This window comes from Carya illinoinensis, chromosome 1 (assembly GCF_018687715.1).
Source record: "Carya illinoinensis cultivar Pawnee chromosome 1, C.illinoinensisPawnee_v1, whole genome shotgun sequence".
NCBI lineage: Eukaryota > Viridiplantae > Streptophyta > Magnoliopsida > Fagales > Juglandaceae > Carya > Carya illinoinensis.
Genome location: NC_056752.1, coordinates 40,004,976 through 40,030,531, shown reverse-complemented (window position 1 = coordinate 40,030,531; position 25,556 = coordinate 40,004,976). Strand labels below are relative to the sequence as shown.

The 25,556-nt window shown below is 32.5% G+C and overlaps 1 protein-coding gene across 2 annotated transcripts; it reads right to left on the bottom strand.

The window, feature by feature from the left end:
- Positions 1–1,234: 1,234 nt before the first annotated feature.
- On the bottom strand, positions 1,235–8,835 carry LOC122318671 (glyoxysomal fatty acid beta-oxidation multifunctional protein MFP-a-like). Of its 2 annotated transcripts, none has more exons than XM_043136234.1 (18): positions 8,553–8,835; positions 5,794–5,865; positions 5,629–5,694; positions 5,476–5,535; positions 5,293–5,360; positions 5,121–5,202; positions 4,899–4,954; positions 4,475–4,777; positions 4,305–4,391; positions 3,969–4,143; positions 3,677–3,798; positions 3,415–3,578; positions 3,076–3,330; positions 2,843–2,964; positions 2,604–2,725; positions 2,325–2,473; positions 2,103–2,241; positions 1,235–1,696 (listed from the first exon to the last, which is right to left on the bottom strand). In XM_043136234.1, the coding sequence occupies exons 1-18, from the start codon at positions 8,656–8,658 to the stop codon at positions 1,661–1,663; spliced, it is 2,184 nt and encodes a 727-aa protein (XP_042992168.1). In that variant the 5' UTR covers positions 8,659–8,835; the 3' UTR covers positions 1,235–1,660. The 2 variants fall into 2 exon arrangements, with proteins under 2 accessions (XP_042992168.1, XP_042992177.1); XM_043136243.1 differs by lacking the exon at positions 8,553–8,835 and adding an exon at positions 5,971–6,260.
- Positions 8,836–25,556: the final 16,721 nt, after the last annotated feature.

Here is a 25,556-nt window from a genome sequence, read left to right as displayed (position 1 = left end):
GACACGTCTCCACCTAGGAGGTTGTAGCTCAAATCAAATCAAGGACCTTGATTCGATTCAAGGATGAAAAGAATCGTAGATAGAACACCTGAAAGTGAATTGTATAAGAGATTGACGTGAGATTGACGTGTGAGGTTACCAATAAAGGGGGATATATGCCCTTTTAGGCCTTTAGGTGGTAGCCAAATAATGGTGAAAGACGTTGAAAATTTAATAATTGTTCAGGTTCACTTTTTGTTCCAATTACCCAGTGGTGATTCGCTCATACTACTTCATTCCCGTGGATTACAGACCACTAACTACTACTACATCATTTCTTTCTGCTGTGGTTTTCAATAATGCAGATAAAAAAAATTAAATCCTTCTATATTGCTGTGTTTATTAGTACTGTAGTTTTGAGTACTGCAGAGAGAAAAAAAATCAAATCATTATATATAAAGTTACGATTTTGTATTTGAGAAAACCCAAACAAAGAGGATAGAGTTGGGCCACATAAAATATGTCATGTTCGTGATAACAACTCAGTCATGTATAAACAAACGCAAACACATCGAAAAAGAAGAGGAGACCTGTAAAATAAGTGTAAAATATCCCAGCCATGTACAGAGAGAGAACCTCGGACGGCACCTGCAAGTTGGAAATGTCACGTCACCTGAACGCTGTGGGCGAAGGAGGGAGAACGTGGGCAAGTGAGGGGGGAAATTTTGAATGGGATGGGATGGTTCAGGATATTTGGGGTGGGTAAAATGCACATTCTGCGATTAAAATAAATCCACCTCACTGGTGTGTGGTGTTGGAGAGACAAGGGTTTAAGAGTAGAATTACTCATTTATTTTATTTCTACGTTAATATTTACATTTTAATTTACCATTCCTCACGGAAATCATATTCAAATGTAGTGAAGCTGAAAGGGGGTGATTGAGGGAGGAAGATGGGGGGAGTGAGAAAGGGGAAACAGAAGGATCGTTTACTTCCACAACAACCTGAGCGAAGATGATTGACACCATTATCATCATTATAACAAGTACTCCTTCCATGTCCTTTTTCAGTCCGTAGCTCCCCTTCCAATTTTGATTTTCCCCTTTCTTCTTTTTGTAGTTGTTTTAGAAGGCTGGAACCTAAACCGAAATTTATATAGCATCCGAAAACATTCATTCTCCAAGAGTTGTTTAACTCTAATATGAAATTCGATTTAGATTAAAAAGAACATTCATGGGGATTATGTGGAAACATATTAAGAAGAGCAGTCTTTCCTTCAGTTTCGATTCAATAAACAATCTGTACATGCAGTTGGTGCTCACCCTTTTTATTTGGATTCTTCTACAACATAAGAGATGAAAATGATATAATCTACAACATTTAAAGTTAAAACGGGGAATATAACAGAGAGATGAGCTCCAAAAGCTAAGCTGCAACTGGCAGGAGAGATCAGATGATATCCTCGACATCTTCAGCAGCATTATTTGATGGTCTGTCATCATTATCCACTCGAGTAAATCGTTAACATTTTGATAGTACGCTTGACTGCAATTGGTCGAAGGGGTTGTTGAAGATGGTCTCACTCGTGTAATTGGTCAAAATGCTTGTGGGACTGAGGCTCGTGGAAGAAATACAAGGAGATTTTTTACCCAAGTAGGAGATGCAACCCAGTAATTCGATCTTACAATTGAGGTGCTGCGTGCTGCACTGGAGAACTCTGCAACCAAACAGTGCATAGAACCATTAGAAGTTGATACCACCGAGCAATGATCAGCTTACTATGCGTCTATAGCAATTAATTCAACGCTTAAATTGAGGTGCTGCTTGCTGCACTGGATCCCTTAATTAGTGTGTGCTGCATGTGTTGCGTGAAAGCGAACGAGTATGCGAGTGGTTGCTTGTTGAACGGACCCAAGTTGTCTTAGTCCATAAATTATAAGAGTTTTCCAACAGTGGAAAGCTAGGGGGGTTCAACAAAGATTTTCTGACAATACTAAGCCCCATGTGGGCATGGATTTCACTTCTTGTAATCTATTACTGTTATCCGTCAAGGATTCGTAAATATCAAAGAGCTTCATTGCTACATTTAGTGGATAAACAAAATTCAGTTTTAGATATCTCACCAGAGGAGTCCCCTTGGCAGCTCTTTCAGCCAAATAGGCACAGGGCTTGAAGAATTCTCCATATATCTTTGACCATTCCTCCAATCTTGAACAAATGTATTTGGATCCGAGAGAATCAGCCCAGTACATAATACCTCCCCTGATCCGATGTAACCCCAACAGGTTAGCTACAATTTCATGAAGTTCAGCAGGAATTTCATTAAACCAATGAAGTTTACAAACCTGTAAGGTGGGAAACCCATGCCCATAACAGCAGCAACGTCAAGGTCTGCTGCATTGATTACAATACCTTCAGCAAGGACTCGGCAGGCCTCATTCACCACGGGGAAGAATATCATCTCCACAATGTCCTTTTCTGGCAACGTCATTAGCTGTTTCCAAGTTCAATTTCAAGAAAAATTAGAAGAGCGAGGGAGGGGGACAGACTCCAAATATAGATGTTATATCGGCAGGTACGTGTGCTAATCTCTGTGTGTGTGTGTGGGAGAGAGAGAGAGAGACCTTAGGGTCAATGGTTACTCCAGAAATGCTCCTTGACTTCTCAATATATTTTTCCAATTCAGAATCGGGGCTAGCATTCTGTTCTTCATCATACACATAGAACCCTTTGCGAGTAGTCTCACCTGAAACAGAGTGCAAGGCAAACCAAGGAATAGTTAAAGACCCAAACTGACATTTGAATAGATTTAAATCAATAGGTTAATCACTTTTTCCTTTCAGTTTCAACAACAAACTCATACCTGCTCTCTTGTCCTCCTGTAAAAGTGAGATAAGCATTGACTTATATGTTCGCTCAGGAAAATTCTGAACAAATTGCGTGCCAGTCTCAATTGCAACACCGAGTCCAACCAGGTCAGCCAATCTGCATGGATAAAATAGAACAAAAAAGCCATTTAAGTGAATGAACTTGGAGCAGGCAACAACAAACAAGATCAATATTACTGTGTCATAATTTTAGGTATGAATTAAAAACCTGAATGGGCCCATTGGCATTCCGAAGTTGGTAATAGCCCCATCAATCTGATAGAGATCAGTACCACGCTCAACGAGCAAAAGAGCAGCTTGTGTATAAGGGAAGAACATCCTGTTTATGGCAAATCCAGTGCCATTTCCAACTACAACTGGAGTTTTTCTCATGTTTTTTCCAACATGCATCAAGTCAACAATCACTTGAGGAGACGTCTGCTTGGTGTGAGCAATTTCCAAAATTGGCATGGCATGAGCCGGACTGCATAGAAGCAAAACTAAATAGTTTAGACTTGAGCAAAATGGATTGCAGAAGGGAAAACGACAATGGTAAATCTGGCACTACCTGAAGAAATGAGATCCAACAATACGATCTTTTGACTTTGTCCTATCTGCAATCAGGTTCAAGTCAATTGTGCAATCGCTACTTGCAAATATGCAATGTGGTGGGCAATGCTTTTCAAGATCAGCAAAAATTTGTTGCTTAAAAGAAACATCCTCTGTAACAGCCTGTTCCAATTGTCAAACAACGAATATTGAATATCTTTTTCACCCACTTTCTGAATAAAAACCAATGATAAAGGTAAACTAAATGCATTGTGAACTACCTCAATCACCATGTCCACATCTTCAAAGCTTTCATAGTCAAGGACACCGTTGAGAAGAGAGATGGTTTTCTCAAACTTCTCATGAGACATTTTCCCTTTCTTCAAACTGCTTTGCAGGTCGGCTGAATGAAAAGGAATATTACAGAAGAAAATTCAACTTTTTAGAAACAAAGACCAATTGGAATTTTCTGTCCACAAGAATGGAAGCTATAATATGCACAGAAAAACAAACAGGATTTCCTTTTCAGAATTAATAAGAAACTATAATGCAAATATGGGATTCTAGACTCACCTCTGACTCTACCAATCGCAACCTGCAAGAACTTTTCATCTACTTCTTTAAGGATTACTTGATAATTACTAAGAATTAATGCCGTTGCTATTCCAGAGCCAATTAGTCCTCCACCAACGACAGCAATCTTATTCACTGGTCTTGGAACTAAACCGACATCAGTAACTCCAGGTACCTGTTTAAGGTTATGTGAAGAGAGCATTTTTAGGAAATTAACCTCAGGATATTGGACTATATTTATAGAGAAAAAATAAAAACCTATATGCAAGGTTCTCTTTCTCACTATTTGAGGATGAATCAACTATGCTCTATCAATAAAAATTTTGTTTTTCAAACCTTTGATGTTCCATTTTGAGCGAAGAAGATATGGACCAAACTCTTGGAAGTGTCAGAATATAGAAGTTCTTGAAAAGCTTCAGCTTCCTGCCAAAATCAGACACAACATCAAGCAGTTGCACTTCACCGTTAACATGGGAACAAAGAGAATCTTAGAGACAGATAAGGACCTTCCATAGTCCTGCTCGGGGACCTCCAATTATACCCTCTTCGATAACATCAATGCAAATCAATGGGTGTTTAAGATTGGAAGCCTGTTTCTGGGCCTGAGCTCTGGCAAACTTGAGTAAATCCCTTGCTTCCCCAAGGGGTTCTATCTTGTCGGTCTTGTGAAGAGTGGTAACCCATGGCCTTCTGGACTCGAAGATATCAAGGGCCCATCGACGTGCAGTTGTTACCAACTCATCAGGTGAAACAATGGCATCCACGAGACCAAACGTAAAAGCTTCATCCCCTTTGACTATCTCTGACATCTGTTTGAGCGCACCCCAAGAGGGGATAGAGAATTTGAGAAAAAAATGAATGCGATTTCTGTCGCTAGCATGCCAAATCAAAGAGAAAAGCAAAAGAAAAGATTAATCAGATCAAGCATACCAGCATCATTTCAAGCGCCTTTGAGAGACCAACAAGACGTGGAAGTCTCTGTGTTCCTGAGCCATATCAGGAGCCAGAGTGTTAGACGTGTGCACATATAATAATTTAAGAGAATCTCAATAAAAAGAAAAAATTTCATTCTATTTCTCCAAATCCATTTGATGGTTTCTTAAAAATACAAATAGAGAGATGAACATAAATGATTAAGCAAAACAGCCATACCCCCAAGTCCAGGAATTATTCCAAGCGTCAGTTCAGGCAACCCTAATTGCGCAGTGGGAGTTGATATTCTAGCATGGCATGCCTGATATAACAAAAACATAAAAAAGATTATGTAAAAGAAGTACTTGATAGAGAAGATTCTAGCCCGAAGGAATTAAATTTCGGCACATACCATTGCAATCTCTAATCCCCCACCTATGGTGAGCCCATCAATGGCAGCAACTGAAGGCTTTCTCGCAGCTGAAATTAGACAAAAAGCAATTAGCTGTCAAATAACGAATATAGATCGAGTACTGTCTTTGAATAACAACCCGAAATAACGAGGACAGAGATAAAAACCGGAATATATACGTACCTTCGAAAATGTCAGTGATAACATCTACAGCTAAATAGCCAGGCCTTTGTTCTTTCTCCACTGAAAACACATAAACGTTGAGACTTCATAATTCACTTATAAAACAAGGTCGAAGTACTTCGATATTCAAAACAAAAAGAAGGGAAAACATACTCGTTCCCCCTTGACATCCTCCAATAGCTGAAACATCAAACCCCCCAGCAAAATTGCCCTTTGCTCCTGTTCCAATTACATCATGTAGAGGATATTATTAGCTCCAGATCTCAAATAACTTCAGTCATGCACAACAAGGACAAATTGACATATCTCCACACTCACCTGTAATAACAATTGCCTTCACATCATCTCTTCTTAATGCCTCCTCATAACTGTCTTTCAAGCTGCGCAACACTGAGAGAGAGAGAGAGAGAGAGAGAGAGAGAGAGAGAGAGTTACTTCATCATATCAATTAGTCAAAACTCCGATATTCTTAACTGGGAGACAGTACAACAGTACTTTAGCAACCATGCATGGTTTTCATGTAAACGAAAAGGTTAGTCTTGTGTCAATCCTACTCAATCGCAAGGTCGATTCAGACATTAAAGTTTGAATTTTAGAGACATGACCGGGAAGGAGTTTTGTCATGCATAAGCAACTGTTCCCGGAGCATTGCCCCTGAGCAACGTGGCGGACGGCAGGCAATGGTGGCCTTCATGGCCGGAGTGGAAGATAGGGCACAGGGGGAGGGGGAGAAAAAAAAAATTGTGGGAGAGAGAAAAGAAAAAGGAAAAAAAAATAGGAGAAGACATGGCACACTTCTAGTGTGTCACCGTTAATGTGGGAGATTCTTTTGTATTTATATTATTTTTTTTATTCTATTAGATAGATATTAGAAAAATTTTACTCATCATTCATACACACCACACATCATACTTATTTTAATTTATTTTTTTTTTCTATAACAAATATATGGTATATAAATGATAAAAAGAACAATTCAATTAATTTAAAAATAATAAAATAAAATAATAATATTAAAATATATAAAATATGTAGTGTTAAATGATGAGTAACATTCCTCTAAACTCTAAATATTATAGGCCATCTCCTTATATATTTTTAGAGAAGTTCTATTCACACTCTTAAATTGGAGAAGTAAGTTATGAGAGCCTTGAAAGCACATATATCTAATATTTTATAAATCCTATAATTATTTTTTAAAATATATGTTAGAAATTATAAATGTTTATTTTATAATAAAGCTAAAGTAGAGACGGAAATAGAGACGCAAGCATTTGATTTACGTAAATGCTTTTTATTTTTTCCTATAAAGAAAAAAGATATAATATTAGTACTGCTAGCTATAATATCCGGATGTTGGAAGCTTTTAAAAATAAGAAATGATATATATAAATTTTAAATGCATAAATTTTGTATAAGTGTTTTTATAAAAAATAGACTCTATTATAGAAAAGTCACGAAGAATTCATTTTTTGTGAAGTCCACATTTTTACAAAATATTTATATAAAATTTACACATTTAAAATTTGTATCTAATATTATTTTTTAAAAATTTCTTGATAGAATGGTGGCGACTTTTTTAAATGAGTTTATTTAATTTACATCCTTTGTACATAAAAGCGGTGGAACCCCTTGATGAGAATATGGTTATATAAAATAAATAAATAACTTTTCATGATGATCATGTTGATGATTATAATAAACAAAAACAAATGCTTTATAATATTAATATTAGTTGCCACCAAAAATTGATTAATTAAAATTAAACAACATCCCACCATGCATTCGATCCAGTTTTGATCGAGTAGTATGTATGATCTAGGCTAACATCTCATTCATAATTTATAGACAATTCTAAATAAAATAATATATTTTATTAAATTTAATCACATCAAATCAAAAGATAAAGCTAAAATAAAATTAAAAAAAAAAAGGGTTATTCTATTACATAAATCGTATACAAGATGTTATTGAGTTTGAACTTTCAAGACTATCATTATTATTATTATTATTATTATTATTATTATTATTATTTTCTATCACGTGTGATATAGATATAGTACGAGTGTTTCTGGTCACTCTATGGTGGCCCATGTCAAACTATCTGCGGTGGAAGCCACCCTCGATGGCCGTCCTCTTCATTTTTTTTTTTTAAATTACTATTTATCTAGACATTTATTTATTTATTTTTTGTGTTTTAAAAATGAGAAATGATTTGGACAAGTTTTAAACAGATAACTCTAGTACAAACTCTGATAAAAAAGTGAATAATATCTAAAAAAAAAGTGTAATAAAATTTATTCTTTATTAGCAAGATCCAGTTTTTTATTAAAAAACTTGTATCTGATTTATCTATTTAAAACTTATATCTAATATTTCTATTTAAAAATATATAATTAAAGAGTTTTTACATGTCTTAACAAAAGCATGAAAATTTTCTCGACACCCAGTTTTTCCTGCATGTAATGATTAATATTGACTAGTGAAAGTTATATATGCAGGCAATTAAGCTGGTAAATGGGATCGATAAGAAAAGTATCAAATTTTCCAAAAAAAAAAAAGAAAAAGGAAGAAAAGTATCATCTAATTTATAAGCGGAGAGAATTTAAAGGAAATTAAGCTGATATATATTATATGTGGCCTGCATATATGGTGTGACAGCCACTACCCACTACCCACTCTCCATCACCGGTTCTCGATCATCTCCGTCGAAACAAGTTATACAAGATCTACTCCGGACTCCGGCCCATGATAAATTCATGAAAATCTTTTTGACAAAACAAAAACTCAAAAACAAAATCTATATGTATATGTATATACACAAGCGAGCCGTAAATGATTTTTCTTTTCAAATGAAATGCATATGTAATACGTGTGGCCGGCCGGTGGTTAAAGGCAAATTGAAATTGCAAGAACCATTGAAGCCGGCAGCGCAGATAAGAGTCTCACGCATAATTAAACCACAAATATATTTGTGAAAAAAATAAAACACAAAAAATGGCATAATATATATATATATATATAGATATATACGATCGATGCTTTAGAGTTGATAATTTGTAGGGGAAGAAAAGTACCATCAAAGGAGAGGGAATTAACAGGGGGGTTGATAATGGTTATGAGAGCAATCCCATCTGCTCCCACCTCCATCTCTATTCTTCCATATGCAGTACTGCTACCCATTTTATGTATAAATATGTCTGATCTGCTGCTCTAGCTCTTCTCTGCTTCACGATCTCTCTGTCTGTCTGTGTCTCTCTCTCTCTCGCTATTCGCAGAGAAATGAAGCTAGCGAAGACTGACCGTCTGTTTTGAGAGGTTGGATCGTTGGTTTTTATAATCTGGATGCCAGGCGGCGTGGTACCTGTGCGAGTCTAACTGACCATGCAGAGTGACGATGGACTTTTCTAAATTCCAACAAGGAAGCAAACAAGTAATTATAAATTAATATATATAGATATATATATTTATATATAATTTGCTGCAGTGAATTGCATAATTCTATGGAGAATCAAATCATGAGGGTCCCATCAACGGAGGATTATTATTTCATATAAAATAATAAAAATTTTATGTATATTTATTTTTATATATTTTATTGATGTAATTAACTACATATTAAAAAATTAATACAACTAATTATATCAGTAAAATATATAAAAAATATATAAAAATAACTATACGAAAACTTAAATAATTGAATAAATCAGGAATTTTCTCCTTTAAATATTAATTGATTAATAAAAAAGAAAACTTTTAAAACCCACCAAACACATGATTCCTCACTACATAAACAATTATTAACTAGATATGAACCGAATGCATACTGATACTCCTTGTATTATGACATGTGATAATTGACAGTGTATTATAATATCATGATTTAGTTATTTTCTTGAAGTAATGTATATTTAGTTTTAGAATTTTTGTTATCTAGAAATTAATTGCACAAGGTAAGAAATTAGTTTTTGATTTACCTATTAATTGTATATAATTTAGTGTACACATGATTATCTATACAAGATGATCGAAATTTTAAACCTTGATGTATTGAGTCTATTGACCCCTCGGAAAGCGAAGCTACACCGGTTTCCATGATTTGAATATTTCGAGTGGGGTAATTTCCTGTATTTTTACTCGACAGAGTACTTGATGCTTATTTTTGCTACGTCATTGACTAGTTAGCTCATTCAAAACTAGGCAATTGGTACGTCATGACCGCTATGTATAGTGGTTTTTACCGTTGATTAGCTGAAACAATTGATACGTACGTCCTTGATACGTGTCGATTAATTAAAAAAAAAAAAAGGTGCATGCAATAACTAAAAGGTGTTGAATAATATGGCATATGATGCATGAATGCATATAAGTAATTTAAATTTGGACGTTGATCGATGCTTAATTCCAATTTTATAATCTTTTACGTACTTTATCGCCTGATATATTTGGCGTACGTACGTAGGTAGGTAGTAGATAATTTCTAAATCGTTGGCTAGCTGGCTGCCAAGGAGATGAGGAATATTTGTGGTCCGAGTCTACTGTAGAATTGATCATTATCTGATGATTCTGCATGCAATTAACCCATAAGCGCGCGCAGGAACCATGATTTGGTCGAATTAGCTAGGGGCGCTTGATCCTGATCCAACTACATGTAGTTGGGTGAAGTGCTTGTCACATATGCATGATAAACAATGTTTGCACGCCACTTGTTGAGTCAATAGTCTTCAGATAATTAATTTATAATATATATCTATCTCGATCACATTCTTTGATCTATAGAATTGATTTGTGAATAGGCCGCCGGACGACGACTCGTTGAATAATTCTATTTTTAACAGCTACGAGCTAGCCGGCTTCATTTTTTGGCCGGGATTGAAGTTAGTGATCATTTGAATTTTCAATGTCCTTATTATACGCAGGGCAGCACGCATGCATGCGTGCTTGACTTGTTTCTTTTTTTTTTTTATTGGATGGGAGCAGCTTGATAAAGTAAAGTTGGATATATAAACGTACGTACATGACTAGTCTTTGAACAGTTGAATGTCTGGGTTGGTGGCCATACAGATCGATCAAGGTCTAAGCTGTCGACGCTTTTGATCAGTACTTGTATTAATTATTCTCCACGCAAATTACACGATCGATCTGACCGTAAGATTTAATAGTGATTGGCAGCTACTTTGGAGCTGACCATGCATGTACTAATATAGATAAGTTTGTCACAATTGTTGTTACAATATAAGATCTATCATAAGTTTGAATTAATTCAAATATTTAAAATACACAAGTAGTTAAGATATAGATGTGGTACTGAGGTTGTTGAGGATTTGAATTTTCTGATGATAGATCTATTATCTTCTAATATTTTGTTATGATGAGTTGGAGGTCTTCAATTGATCATGCACTAGCTTAACATTCCCGGCCCCCTCAAGTTAATGGGGAGTTCATGAATTATTAACTTGTCTCTTAACAGTTGAAACTGAGCACTAGTTAAAGACTTTGTAAACAAATAAGCTAATTGATCAGTAGTGAAGATATGTTGAAGAAAAATGTCCTTCCATATAACTTTTTCTCTAACAAAATGATAGTCCACTTCTATATGCTTATTTCGAGTATAGAAGACTAGGTTGGAGGCTAACAACAGTGCACTGAGGTTATCAAACCGTAGAGCTGGAGCAATAGATAGTGAAACATGAAGGTCATTGAATACTATTCGAAGCCAATACAGTTTAGTTATAGCAAAAGCCATGTATCAATATTCTGATTCTGTGCTTGAACAAGAAACAACGGACTATTTTTTAAAAGACCATGATATCAAACAAGGTCCAAGAAATACGACGTAACCAGTGGTTGAGCGCCTATCATCAATGTTACCAGCACAATCAAAGTCACTAAAGTCATTTAGCTAAGGAAGCAATGACCATATACTAGACCATGATGGAGTGATTCACTCTCTTGGCAGCAGACTAATGGGCTATAGTTGGCCGGTGCATAAATTAATACAATTGATTCACTAGAAATGAAATATCAAGTCAATTTAGTGTACAATATTGCAAAGCACCCTCCACTAGTCTATACTCGATCCGTGGCACTTGCAAAAGATCTCCTTCAAACTCAAAAGATCTCCATGATTTATATATAAGAATATAATTAACGCACTTTGGAGTTATTTTAAATTAAAAGAAATATATATACTCATGGCTTAAAAATATACATAATTATACAAATCTTATAAGTTACTCTCGATTCCAATAATTTTAAGAGAACTGTTATAGATACAAAGAAATTATATAAAGTAAACGTACAAACTAATATGATTTTATGAAATTTATTAGATTTACTTTATAATAAAAATTATTTTACAATCTGAAATATTATGTCAAATCACGTCAGTTTGTAGATTTATTTTTATATAATTATTTTATAACTAAAATATTTTCTTAATTTCAAAGCTTAAAAGCCATTTTTATAGAGTTTTTCTTTATATATTTTATCATGCGGTAGAGAAATGTGTCAAACGAGTAACACACTTAAATCACTAAATTCCCAAACGACAGTCAAAGAAGCCAAAGACAAAGGTGGAAATAACAGTAAACACAAAATAATAATAAATCGGGTCACCGTTCAAAAGTGGCGCATTTACTGACAAGACCACGGCCTTCCAAATGCAATGATTCTTGACTGCCATACCAGCCCACTGCTTATATATAATATCTATTGTCCTGCCCACGTTGAGTCCACCATGATGTGTGACATGTGTCCATATCATTTTGGAGATGATATCTTACAATTCATTTATAATTTATGAATAAAATAATATTTTTTTTAAATTTCAAGCACAGTAAATTAAAATAAATATTATAATAAATATTTTAAAAAAATATTATTTTTTTGAAGGTTGTAGAGAAATTGTAAATGAATAGTTATTTTATCATTTTCCTATCATTTTTGTTAAGAATAAATTTATGAAAAATAAAAAACTTACTTCTAATGAACAATTTCTATATAACTATGTAATAAAATAATATTATTTTAAATTTTACTTTGATTTTTCTTTTGATTTGATGCGTTTAAATATAATAAAAAATATTATTATATTTAAAGTTGTGTATAAATTATGAATGAGTTGTTGGTGTATCATTATCTTAAATTTATTATTCTATTCACTCTTACTAATATTACATTTGACCGGTCATTAAAAAAAATTTATTTAATAATTAACAAAGTAATTTTTAATATGTTATTATATTTTTTATTTTTTAAAAATATTTAAATATATTAAAAATTTACTACAAGAAAAACGGGCTTTTACGACTAATTTATAACAACAAAAAGACTATTAACAACTAATTGACTATAAAAAAATACAAAAAAATAAAAATTTTACAAAAATATTAAGCGGCATGCCGAGCAGTTATTGCTAGGCAGCAGCTTAACACTACTCTTTTGTTGAAAACAAATAACAAACAATCAAAAGGATATGATATTTTATGCTTACTACTGTTGTTGTCATTTTATTTTAGAAAATGATCAAATGAAACTATACTACAATTTAATTATAATTAAGAGTAAAAAATTAATAATTTTCATGTGCTTTGAGCGATTGATTTTATGATAATTTTGAATTAAAAAAAATTAATGTCAAATCGTAGTTGAATTGACAAAATAATTCTTCCCCGCAGCCATATATACCAACCCAATCGTGATCATGATGTCGCATAGAATTTTTTTAAAAAAAAGAAAAAGAAAAAAACACCCTGCATGTTGAAAGAAAAGGAGGCGAGGAATTGAGTTATAAGTTTACCTAACGATACCTTAACACTTTTTTTTATAAAAAAACTGTTGTTCTATTTTCAAGTTATTATTATTTTTTGGTTTCTTTTCACCCTTTCAATCTAGATTAGAAATTGAGGAAGCCTATAGTTAGGTGTAAGTACTCGATCATCTCTTAGAAATATTTGCAATCATACTGCTTTTCTATCTCAAATTGAACCCAAAAATATTGATGATGCACTTCTTGATGAATCTTAGATTCTAGCTATGCAAGAAGAGTTGAATCAATTTGAAAGAAATCATATTTGGATACTTGTTCCTAGACCCAAAAATCATACTATTATTGGAACAAAATGGGTTTTTAGAAACAAGAAAGATGAGTCTGGAGTCATTACTAGAAATAAGACTTGACTTGTAGCCCAAGGTTTTAATCAAGAAGAATGAATTGATTATGATAAGACATATGCACCTGTCGCAAGATTAGAAGCTATTCGAATGTTATTTGCATATGCTTGTTATAAAGATTTCAAACTTTTTTAAATGGATGTTAAAAGTGCTTTCTTAAATGGTTTTATAAATGAAGAGGTATATGTTGAGCAACCTCCAAGTTTTGAAAATCATATTTCCCCAAATCATGTTTTCAAACTCACAAAAGCACTATATGGACTTAAACAAGCTCCTAGAGCTTGGTACGAGAGACTCGGTGGTTTCTTGATTGAAAAAGGTTTTTCAAGAGGAAAAATCGACACAACTCTTTTCCTTAAATATGAAAATGATGATATTCTTTTGATTCAGATTTATGTTGATGATATAATATTCGGTGCTACTAATGAAAATATGTGTCAAGTTTTTGCTAAGACTATGCAGGAAGAATTTGAGATGAGCATGATGGGAGAACTTACATTCTTTCTCGGATTGCAAATTAAGCAAGTAAAAAGTGAGACATTCATCAATCAATCAAAATATATTAAGGAATTACTGAAGAAGTTTGGGATGGAAAATGCTAAGGAAATTGGAACACCAATGAGCCCATCAACTAAACTTGATAAAGATGAATCCGGTAAGCCAGTTGACTCGAAGATATATCGAGGTATGATTGGTACGTAGTTTATTATATTTAACAGCCAGTAGACTAGATATTATGTTTAGTGTGTGCTTATGAGCACGCTTTCAATCATCTCCAAAAGAATTACATTTAATTGCAGTTAAGCGCATTCTTAGATATCTTAGTGGTACAATTAACCTAGGGTTATGGTACCCTAAGCACACATCTTTCGATCTAATCAGCTACACAGATGCAGATTATGCTGGCTGTAAAATAGATCGAAAAAGTACTAGTGGAGCATGTCATTTCTTAGGTCATTCTCTAGTTTCCTGGTTTAGTAAAAAACAAAATTCTTTTGCACTATCTACTGCTGAAGCAGAATATGTTGCTGCGGGTAGTTGTTGTGCTCAAGTTCTCTACATGAAGCAATAACTTGAAGATTTTAAACTCATGTATAATCACATTCCAATCAAATGTGATAATACAAGTGCTATAAATCTTTCAAAGAACCCAATACAACATTCTATAACTAAACATATTGAAATAAGATATCATTTTCTTCGAGATCATGTGCAGAAAGACGATATAGTACTAGAGTTCACAAACACACACGATCAGTTAGCAGATATTTTCACAAAACCTTTACCAGAAGATAGATTATGTATGATCAGAAGAGAAATAGGTATGATGCATGCTATGAATATCTCTTAAAAGATAGACCAGAGTCAATAAAAATGGAGATAGATTTTTTAAATACTTTTACATAAACTTGAGATTCTTAGCCTCATGTTTGAGACGTTCATTCTCTTCATACAATATCATGTCATTCTTATCCATGGGAACCGGCAAGCGGAATGAAGAATCTAATAAAGATTTCAACTGTTTATTCTTCTGCCGAATGATTCCTTCCCTTGTGTGAGACTCTTGAACAATTCGTTGAAGTACAACAATTTGTTTTTTGAGCTTTTCAACTTCATGATTTTTGGCTTGTAGCCGCTGAGAAAAAGCAACAATAGAGGAAGAGTAGCGAGTCTCAAGACTCACCAAGTCATAAATAGCATCAGAATCTGACTTATTAGTTAGATTATTATTTTCTTACTGCAACATGGCACCAATGGCAGCTGCAGAAAGGACAGGAGGTTGAGATGCAGAATGCCTCATGAATGGATCTAGAGAAATGTTAGAAGAATGAGCCATTGAGAAAATAATAGAAGGCTTAAAATGAGAATGTTGAAGGAATGCAGATGAGTTATAGAGATGAGAAGAAAACTTGATGCGGATTGGATGAACTTCAGGACTGATTTTATAGAGATAGCATAAAGAATAAGACAAGCTATCATCCAAGTCAAAGAGCAATGTATTTTTTTCCTGATCGGTGAAAATGACATTTTTTAGAAACTCGGAACCTTCAATCTCGTTTGTCAACAACATCAGGCAATTTTTTCAAATCTCCAGCCGCACTTGTCGGGTTACGGACGGATGAAATTTATTTATTTATTTTTTTATTTTAACTATCTACAGTGTCTACTAACGCACCGTTTTTTTCAGGTCCATTTACTTGCTGCCGATCCTTTTTAATGATGCCAAAAGGCGGAGAAGTTTTAGACTGGAACATTAACATTGTTTAAATTGCTAAACTTGTTATATATGCTTGGAATTATATTTATACTTTTGCTTGAAAAATTAATGCATATTTTCAGGGGGAGCTTAAGTATTAATACAGGTTTCAAGTTCTATCAAGTATTTGTCATCATCAAAAAGGGGGAGATTGTTGAACCCAAGGTTTCAAGTTTTATGTGATTATAAATCTACACATGAATTTTGATGATAACAAATGAATTCAAAGAATAAAGGAGTTTCAAGCTCAAGTTGTTCACACAATGGAATCAAGCACATTAAAGAACCAAGCATGAGCAAGAAAGAAACAAGTTCACATTAAAGTCATAGAGTAATGTTGTAAATCTCTTAAAATTCGAAATTAGGATTAATGCTCAAAATTAATATTTTATCATAAAGAATTAAAATACATTTTCCACATGTGCATGAATTTTTTTGAAAATTAAATTTGAAAATTTTGAAAGATGATTGATTGTCATCTTTTACATGTGCATGCCTTGATTAAAGGGTTGAACTTTGAAAATATTAAAGATGATTGATTGTCATTTTTCACATGTGCATGTTTTATTTGAATATTTTCAAAAGTAATTGATGTTTTTTTTAGACTTATACAAAAGGTAGATGATTTTGTTTGAAAAATTTGAAAAGTAAAGTGTGCTCATTTTGTCATATACAAAAAGTAAAAAATTAGGTTTGAATTTTTTGAAAATGAAAGTGTGCTCCTTTTGTCATATGCAAAAAGTAAAATATTAGGTTTGAATTTTTTGAAAAGGAAAGTGTGCTCATTTTGTCATATGTCAAAAGTAAAAGATTAGGTTTGATTTTTTTAAAAAAATGAATGATGTTGTCTTTGACAATTAAAAAAGAAGAACTTTTTATTTGAATTTTTTGAAAAAGTGAATGATGTTATTTTTGACATGTGAATCTTTTTAAATTTGAATATGAAGTCTCATATGCCTATAAATAGATCATTTGAGAGTTTCACATTCACAACACCAAGAGCATACAACATTCATTCAAAGCTTTCATTCTCTCTTCTCTAAGCATCGAGCCTTAATCCTTATTCATTTTGAGAGATATAGTTTGCGCTGTATTATTCTTATTTCACTCATTGAGGAGTGTTTTCTGATAACCTACCCACTATCAGCTTTTGTATTAGAAAAAGGGTGTGTATAACCCTTGTGCGTGTAGAAAGTATTCTACACGGGGAATAGTTGAATCACCACGTGTAAGGTGATTGCAAGTGTAGAGGGTGTTCTACACGGATCTTTTGTAGCGGTGTTGTTCAAAGGTGTAATATGTTTCTATCTCCACCTGAAGGAGGTTGAATAGTGAATTTGGGAATTCTCAAGGGGTAGCTTGAGGCGAGGACGTAGGCAGTGGGGCCAAACCTCGTTAACATACTGAGTTTGCTTCTCTCTTACCCTTACTCTTTATATTTATTGTTATTTCATATTTTGTTTATATTTTATATTATATATTTGATTTATAATTGTTATTTTTTTAATACAACTCAATTCACCCCCCCTCTTGTGTTAGTCATCTGGGCAACAGTATTAATTTATATGAATAATTGTATAATTTTGTATGTAATTCTCATTTAATAAGCCATTTAATTGTAATTTAATATTTTAATTTTTTTATTAATTGATTTAAAAAAAATGGTTGGACCGACCGGACTGGATTGATAGTTATCGGTCTGGTCTGGTCAAGTCCCTAGGGATGTCCAGTCCAGTACGATTCGGAAAAATGATGGACCATCACTCGGACCGGACCGTGCTCTTCCTACTTTTGAGTAAAAAATTTAATGAAAGCTATCCTTTTCCACCAGAATCAACTGTTCGCTTGAGCCAAATTTAAAGTATATTTTGAATAGTAACAAAGAAAAAATTAGATTTTTCTTATTTTTTTCAAAATAAAAGAAAAAAAAATTAATTAGAATATTAGAAATTAGATTTTTATTGATTCTGATGTTTTATTGATTTTTTTTTTCAAAATAAAAGAAAAAAAATTAATTAGAATATTATAGACTAAAAATTTATTTGAATATTATTTTTATTTTGTTTGAAAATTTTGAAAAATTTGTGATAATAATTAGATTAAAAAACTAAATGTTTGGAATTGAAAATGTTTTGTTTTTAGTAATATTTTTTGGGAATAAAATATTTAAAAATAGCTATATTGGCAAACATACCATCATTTGCTACATTTCAACTTATTTAGTTGAAAATGTGGATTATTTTTTCATCACTTTTCTAAAAATATTTAAAAATATTTGAAAATAGTTGTATTGCCAAACATACCATCCTTTGCTACATTTCAACTCATTTAGTTGAAAATGTGAATTATTTTAGAGAGAGAATATGTGTAATTTACATAGTAAAATGAGATGAGATAATTTTAGATGAAAATTGAAAATTGAATAATATATTATAATAATATCGAATTTTAAATATTATTATTGTTTTGAGATTTAAAAATTTTATTATATTTTATGTGAAATTTTGAAAACGTTATAATAATGAAATGAAATGATATGCAACTATTTCTGTCTCCAAACAGGGTCTGAATATGGTCGACTATAAGATCCATGCTAATAATTCTTTCATCTATTTTAAGATATTTTAGAATAATAAAGAATATATATCATTAGTAAGATCTTGATAATTTTGAGAAATGTTAATTATACTTAAGAGAAACTCACTTCTCTATATTCTAGTTATTGATATATTAAAAATTATAAAATTATAAATTCAAATTATAAATTTTTTAAAAAAATTGACAAAATAAATCTTGTATGTTTTTTATAAATAAAATTGATAAATATATGTAGCTACTCCGTAACTTTTTCTTTAATTTTCAAGAAGATTTGAATGACACGTAGGATATAAATTATTAACGGAGATAGTCTATGTACAACTGCATTAAAAAAAAAAACGTGATTCAATAACATAAAAGAAAAACAGAACTGCTTTGGAGCGGTACCTTCTGTTATTGGGGTGAAACCAGTCTTAAATAAGAAATTGCCACGTCAATAATATAGTAAGCCATGCTATGAGGGCCACCCATAAGATTTTTTCTCAAAAATCCCTAAACATATTTTCACTCTGTGTTTCACCTCACCCAGCCGCACGTTCCCACCCCCATCCAAAGACATTGCCGCCACTAGACAGAAGGTTCTCTCTTAGTATATATATTTGCTTCTCTCTCTCTCTCTGATTATTCCATTACCATGTCATTTTCTTCTTTTTATTCTCTGCCACTTCCAAGGTCGAACGTTCTCGGAGGCATAGTCTCGGGATACACTACACCTGCACTGCCTCATACGTTGTCATCCATCACCCTAGCATTCTTATTATCATTTTCATCCTCTTCGTTATAGTCCTCTCCTCCGTCTCCCTCTGCCTTTTCCTCTATCATCTCAATCGCCGTTGTATTAGCTACTTCTCTCCTGCGTCCTCCACTTTCAACTCTAGTACTGGCACAGACTCTCAGTTCCTCTTTGTTAGCCGCATCTTTCTAGAGAATCCTAACCGCTCGTTTGTCCACTCTTTGCCTCTCTTCACCTTCTCCTCCACCATTTGTCGCACATCCTCCACTACCGACCGTGCCATTTGCCTTTCCAAGTTTGAGCCCAACGGCCAGCTCCATCTCCTCCCTCTCTGTTGCCACGCCTTCCACAATTATCGATAGGTATTTGATGAGAGAGAGAGACGAGCTCTTCGAGAGAGACATACGAGCATGAGGGAGAGGCTAGCTTTTGTGACATGCATTTTTGGAGAGAGAGAGAGAGAGAGAGAGAGAGAGAGAGAGAGAGAGAGAGAGAGAGAGAGAGAGAGAGAGAGAGAGAGAGAGAGAGAGAGAGAGAGAGAGAGAGAGAGAGAGAGCTTCAGTGCAGTGCACGATCATTCCTTTAGTAATGGGTGGGCTACGTGGTTTTATTCTATTGGAGGCTGTTCTTAAGCCTACTTCAGATATAGTGACCAGAAAGTTTTCTCAAAGAAAAACCTTATAATTAGCAACTAACTATATTTTTCTCCTCTATGGTCTCCTTTTATCAAATTAAAAAAAAAAAAAAAAGAAAGACTTGTTGCTATTAGTAGCATACTTGTCAATTTAATTCATCTTGAGAATGTCTAGTCAATTTTATTATTATTATTATTTAATTTAAAAGTATATAAATTTCATACAAATCCTTTATGAAACAAGTAGACGTCAACAACTTGTAAGTTATGCCCAAGGGGAGTAACGGGGATGCAGAGAAGTTTTTTTTTTTTTTATGACATGGGATATGTGGTATAGAAGGAATTAAAAGATGTATGAGGTTAAAATATTAAAACCTAAGCAAGTAGTAGAGTATGCCCTATCCTTATCTCATGAATATAAGGAAGCTCAAGAACACCAAAAGCAGAAAAAGTTGTTCAGTTGCAGTTGGTTGCCTCCTCCTTCAGGGGCATTGAAATTGAACGTTGATGGGGCTATATTCCACGATCAATGTAGAGCAAGTGTTGGGATTATCTTCAGAGATGATAAAGTTGGGGTCATCTTATCTACTAGTACAGAAGAAAATGAGGTAAATTATCCAATAGAGATTGAACTGATTGCTACCTATAAGGTTGACAAGTTTGCATACCTTTAGACATACATTAAGGATGGAGTCATCTTATTTAATAGTACAAAGAAAATGAGGTAAATTATCCAATAGAGATTGAAATTATTGCTACCTATAAGGTTGACAAGTTTACATACCTTTGGACATACACGAGCTTTTCATTGAAAGTGGTTGTCTTCTTATGGTTAATGAGTTACTTGATAATGGAGAATTGTGTCTTTACAGGACAATCTAGTATATGAGATTAAGAACCTGATGAAATTGATCTAGAAATGTACTATCCAACATACTGGATGCATGACTAATGAAACAGCTCAGAGAATGGCAAAACATGCCTAGCATTTTAATGACATGATAGTTTAGTGAAATTCATATCTTGATTGTATTTCACAAATTATTTAATCTGATTCTATAATATAAGTGTGGTTGTTCTTATATAAAACGATTTCTTGAAAAAAGAAAAGAAAAAAAGAAAAGAAAAAAGAGTAGACGTCAGGCATAAAAAAATGTAAAAGTATAATTATTTTATTTACTTTTTATAAAGTAACGTTGCAAAACCTCGACCCTCTAAAACTTATCCATAATATTACTCGCATAATTTTTCAACATGGATAATCTATTAACTTGCTCCTATTCGTAGGGTGGGGTCGACAATTGAATCACCTAACTAATTATTAGACTTGAATATAATTCATAATTAATTTACTGATCCTCTTTTTCCTTAATTTCTCTTTTATTTTTTAATTCTCTACTTAATTAGCTTTTTGCAGAGCGTCTGTTAAACACTTTACACACGAGTGGTACTACTTAATTGATATTTTATTACATATAAATAAAATTACGTACTGATCTATATATTAAAATTAATTATTTTATATTTAAAATTTAAATTAATATTATTTTTAATAAAATATAATTTTTAATTAATTTTATTAAATTAATATATATTAATATATAATTATACTTACAATTAAATTTTTCTATTAATTTATTATCCAAGCGAAATCGCCGCTCCCACCCCACCCCACAAATAGTCCACCAGTTGACCCACCTACCTTCTCCTATATATGTAGCTTTTGGAAAAGCGGGGCTGGTAGCTCGCCAGTCGCCGCTTGTTATTTTAATGTGATTTTTTTCAATTTTTTAATATTTTAATTTTAAAAAAATCAACGGTAATATTGATAGCGATGAGTATAGCATTAATGTTGTTTGAAAAATGATAACCTCGATTCCATTAACATCAATTGATGTCAATATCAGATGAAGAATTTACAGTTTTGACGTCAAGACATCATGTGGCCATGTCTAATTGTAAAATCTATAAAAAAATAATAATTTTAAGAAAAAAAATATTTAATTATTATTTAATTTAAAGATATATAATTTAATATGAAAGTTTTTTTTAATATATATAAAATTAATATAATTTTAAAAATATATATAGAAAAACCAATATCAATACTCTAATGGCAAAGCAGCCAATAACATCACGCCTACCTATAATAGTTACAAAACCAATTAAACATGAATGATAATTTATTGAAAAATGATTATGGCAGTGGAATGTGATATACATCTAACTTTTTTTTAATAATATTAAATACATTTTTAAAGCATGTAGTCATAAAGTGAGTCAACGCATATACATATTCAAAAGCGAAATGATGTGTCCATAGACTAAAGAGTGATTCCACGATAAAAGCTGCCGAGTGTATTTTTTTTAATATTTATATTTGTTTATTTTTTATTCTATTGTGTTTTTATTTTTTTTGTATCTTTTTAAAATACATAAAAACGTGTTGTAAAACTAAAAAATAAAAACAAAAAATTTGCACTATCAAGAGAAATTTCTCGGTGGATGCAGCAGCTTTCCAAAATTCGAAAGCGGTAATAAAAGTGTCTTCTAGATGAATTTTAGATATAATCATATTCTTACTTCAATTTAGATATATTTTTAGAGTACGTAAATCTTGTGTATTTATTTTAAAGATATAAATCAGTCCGATCGAGGGTGTGATGGACCAACAATGATCTATCATTTTTTTCAGATCGAACTGGACCGAACATCCATAGGGACCCGTCCCCTATCGATCTGGTCCAGTACAATTATTTTTTTTGTTTCTTTCATCATTTTTTTTCAAATAAATTAATAACAGAATTTATTTAAATTGTTAAATTAAAATTAAGTGAACTATTAATATAGATTATGTAATTAATTCATTAAAAAAATAATTTATATGTTTAATGTTAATAAATTAGATAAAAATTACATTATTAACTTATATAATTACTATATAAAAATAATATATTAAACTATTAAAAATATATATATGAGTTCGGTCTATTTAGTCCGGTCCAAAATTTATATACCTCGAGATTGGACCGAATACCATTCAGTCCACACTTTTTAGGACTGAGACCGATTGTTTTAGAGTTTGTTCTGATCTGGTCCTGTTAGTTTTTCCTGTCCGAACCTAACAACTTACACCCTTAATTTATTTTTTTTAAAAAATTGAAGTCTATTATTAAAAATTTTTTTATGTGAATTTTAGATTTATTAATTTTTAAAGGAAATGCACAAAATTTATACATTCTAAGACCGTAAATATTATTTATCTTTCAATCAATATGTAACTTCTCATGAATGCTAGAACTCAAAATTTTTGTGGAACTTCAAGATCATCGACCCCAAACACCTTTGTGAAACATACTGCAATTCCCACATGCGCTATGTGTTGAGTGGTCATGGTCATCTTTCAATCCTAAAAGCTAGTTCAAGGGATAAGACTTTATCTTACACTTATACTAACCATCAACCCATTCCACAATCGATGTGGGACTATCCCAATAATATCTCCCTCACACATCGAGTTCTCGATCAGAACAGCAATAACTTGTTTCTCCCGTAGACTGTTGGGTTGAGATTGTTGCTAAAGTTAGGTTCTAATACCAGTATTGGGTGGTTATGACCCTGTCTTAACTCCTAAAACTACCTCAAAATGTGGGATTTTCCCTTATACTTAACTGGCATTAATATGGGACACTTCAACACTAGGCATCCAAGAAGAGCCATTCTCCATGTGGAGAGTGGAGGAGGAGAGAGACTCCTTTCATTCATCCCGCCTCTCGTTTAAATTTTGAATAAGCCGTATTTTTTAGTGGCACTGTAGCCCCTCTAATAGAGATGCCCACAATTCTTACTATGAGTAGGTATTATTATAGGGAAAGACTTAGAGCCGATCGGGTGTCACATAGTCTTTTACACCAACAAATCACCACTGCCACATATGACTTTGAGCAACATTAAGTATACACTCACATGTTGTAGATCACAATTTAATTTTCTAAAGGACTCTCTCTTATTTAAATGAAAATTTATCTGAATATGAGAGCTGGTCATCAGAACTATTTTAAAGATAAAGATTAAGTTGAAATTAAAAGTCAAAATTGAATGAATCTAAAAACAAGAAAAAAAAAAGAGAAAGGACGCTTACCATTGAAAAAGTGGAGGCATGCAACGTGGGGTCCTTAATTTGAATTGAATGAAGAAGTTTTTGGATTTGACTTGGCATTGAAATGGACGCTAAACTTTTTTGGGTTTGACTTGACATTGAGATGCAAGCTGGCATGCAACACGGTGAAGGAAGCTAGCGGTTTAGTTTGGATCCACATATAACGAGTAGCAGCCTTGGAATTTATTTAATTTTATTTTCCATTTTGGAGGCTAGACGCAAGGATGGAAGACTAGTTTCTATTTTTGAATGTTGGAGCCAGTTGCAACACGCACCAAGCAGAACTAACGGAACGAGACACTGGCAATAATATTTGATTTTATCCATTTTGAAAAGGACGGAGAGATTTTTTTACTCTTGTTTTGCATGGAACACAGCATGAAAAAAAATAAAAAAAGAGAATGGAAGGAATAGAAAAAAAGAGAAGGACACTGTGACTTGGAGGACGACAATGCGGACTATGACGAGTATTTTTTTTTTAGTGTTAATTTCCTTCAATTCTTTTCAGAAAAATTATGGTGAATTCGTTTATGTTGAATTTAATTTTTGGTATTAACTAAATTTTCCTTATTTTAAGAAAACGATATAATTTAATTCTAAACTATACTTACTTTTCTATGCTAATTTAAAGTAATTCTTTTCTATATTTGTTTGATTTATTATGAACTTATTACTTCTAATTAACTGACCATTAATTAGATGATTTTAATATTGTGATTTGCTATCGAAAGAGGGAATTATAAGATAGATCTTAGATATTTCGGCGTAGGTAAATATAAAGATCGAAAGACTTGTATGAACTTATGTAGTATTAAAATCGTTGGTCTTAATGCTTTATTGCTTTATTAATTTGCATACTTTTTATGTAAAATGATGAATAAGAATATTATCAATTGACCATCGAAAGAGACTTTTAGAGATTTACTAACAAATAGAGAGAATTAAATTCAATTAGTTAGATGAGTAAAACATACTGAGGGATTAGGTGAAATCGAGTTCGTAGAAGTTTTCTTTCTCATTAATTTGATTTTTGAACAATAGTTTTCTTGTCCTTTGAATATCTTCTTTGAATTGATTTTATTTCAAATTGCAATTACAAAAATTGTAGTGACTTTTCTAAATAAAGTCGAGATTAGTATAATTTCAATACTTGTCAAAAATAAGTTATCAATTCCTAAAAACGATACTCTTCTCATTACTTTACTATAAAACTACGATACTATATACTTGCAGTTTTGCACCGATCACTGTCATCTTGGTCAGCTATAGTTATTGGATTCGGTAGATAAGAAATTGCAATTCAAACTATTGTTGGCGACTTTGGAGGACAATACTAAGCATTATACTCTAGTACGCATTGAATGAAAAGATATGTATCAACCTCTAAAGCAGATACTTCCAGAAAGTTCCATGCTTACATAAATAAGATAGATTCAAGCACCAAAATGCCTGTGACATTAAAACAGGCCATGACATTTGAAAGTTCAATACCTAGCTTATGTTAAGATATGTGTATAATATCTTA

Excerpts from the sequence above, each read along its gene's own strand:
- LOC122318671 (XM_043136234.1), bottom strand. The coding sequence starts at position 8,658 with ATGGGTAGCAGTACTGCATATGGAAGAATAGAGATGGAGGTGGGAGCA. Across the intron at positions 5,695-5,793 it reads GAAGGCAATTGTTATTACAG|GAGCAAAGGGCAATTTTGCT; the intron begins GTGAGTGTGGAG and ends TAATTGGAACAG. Across the intron at positions 2,965-3,075 it reads ATGCCAATGGGCCCATTCAG|ATTGGCTGACCTGGTTGGAC; the intron begins GTTTTTAATTCA and ends TTATCCATGCAG.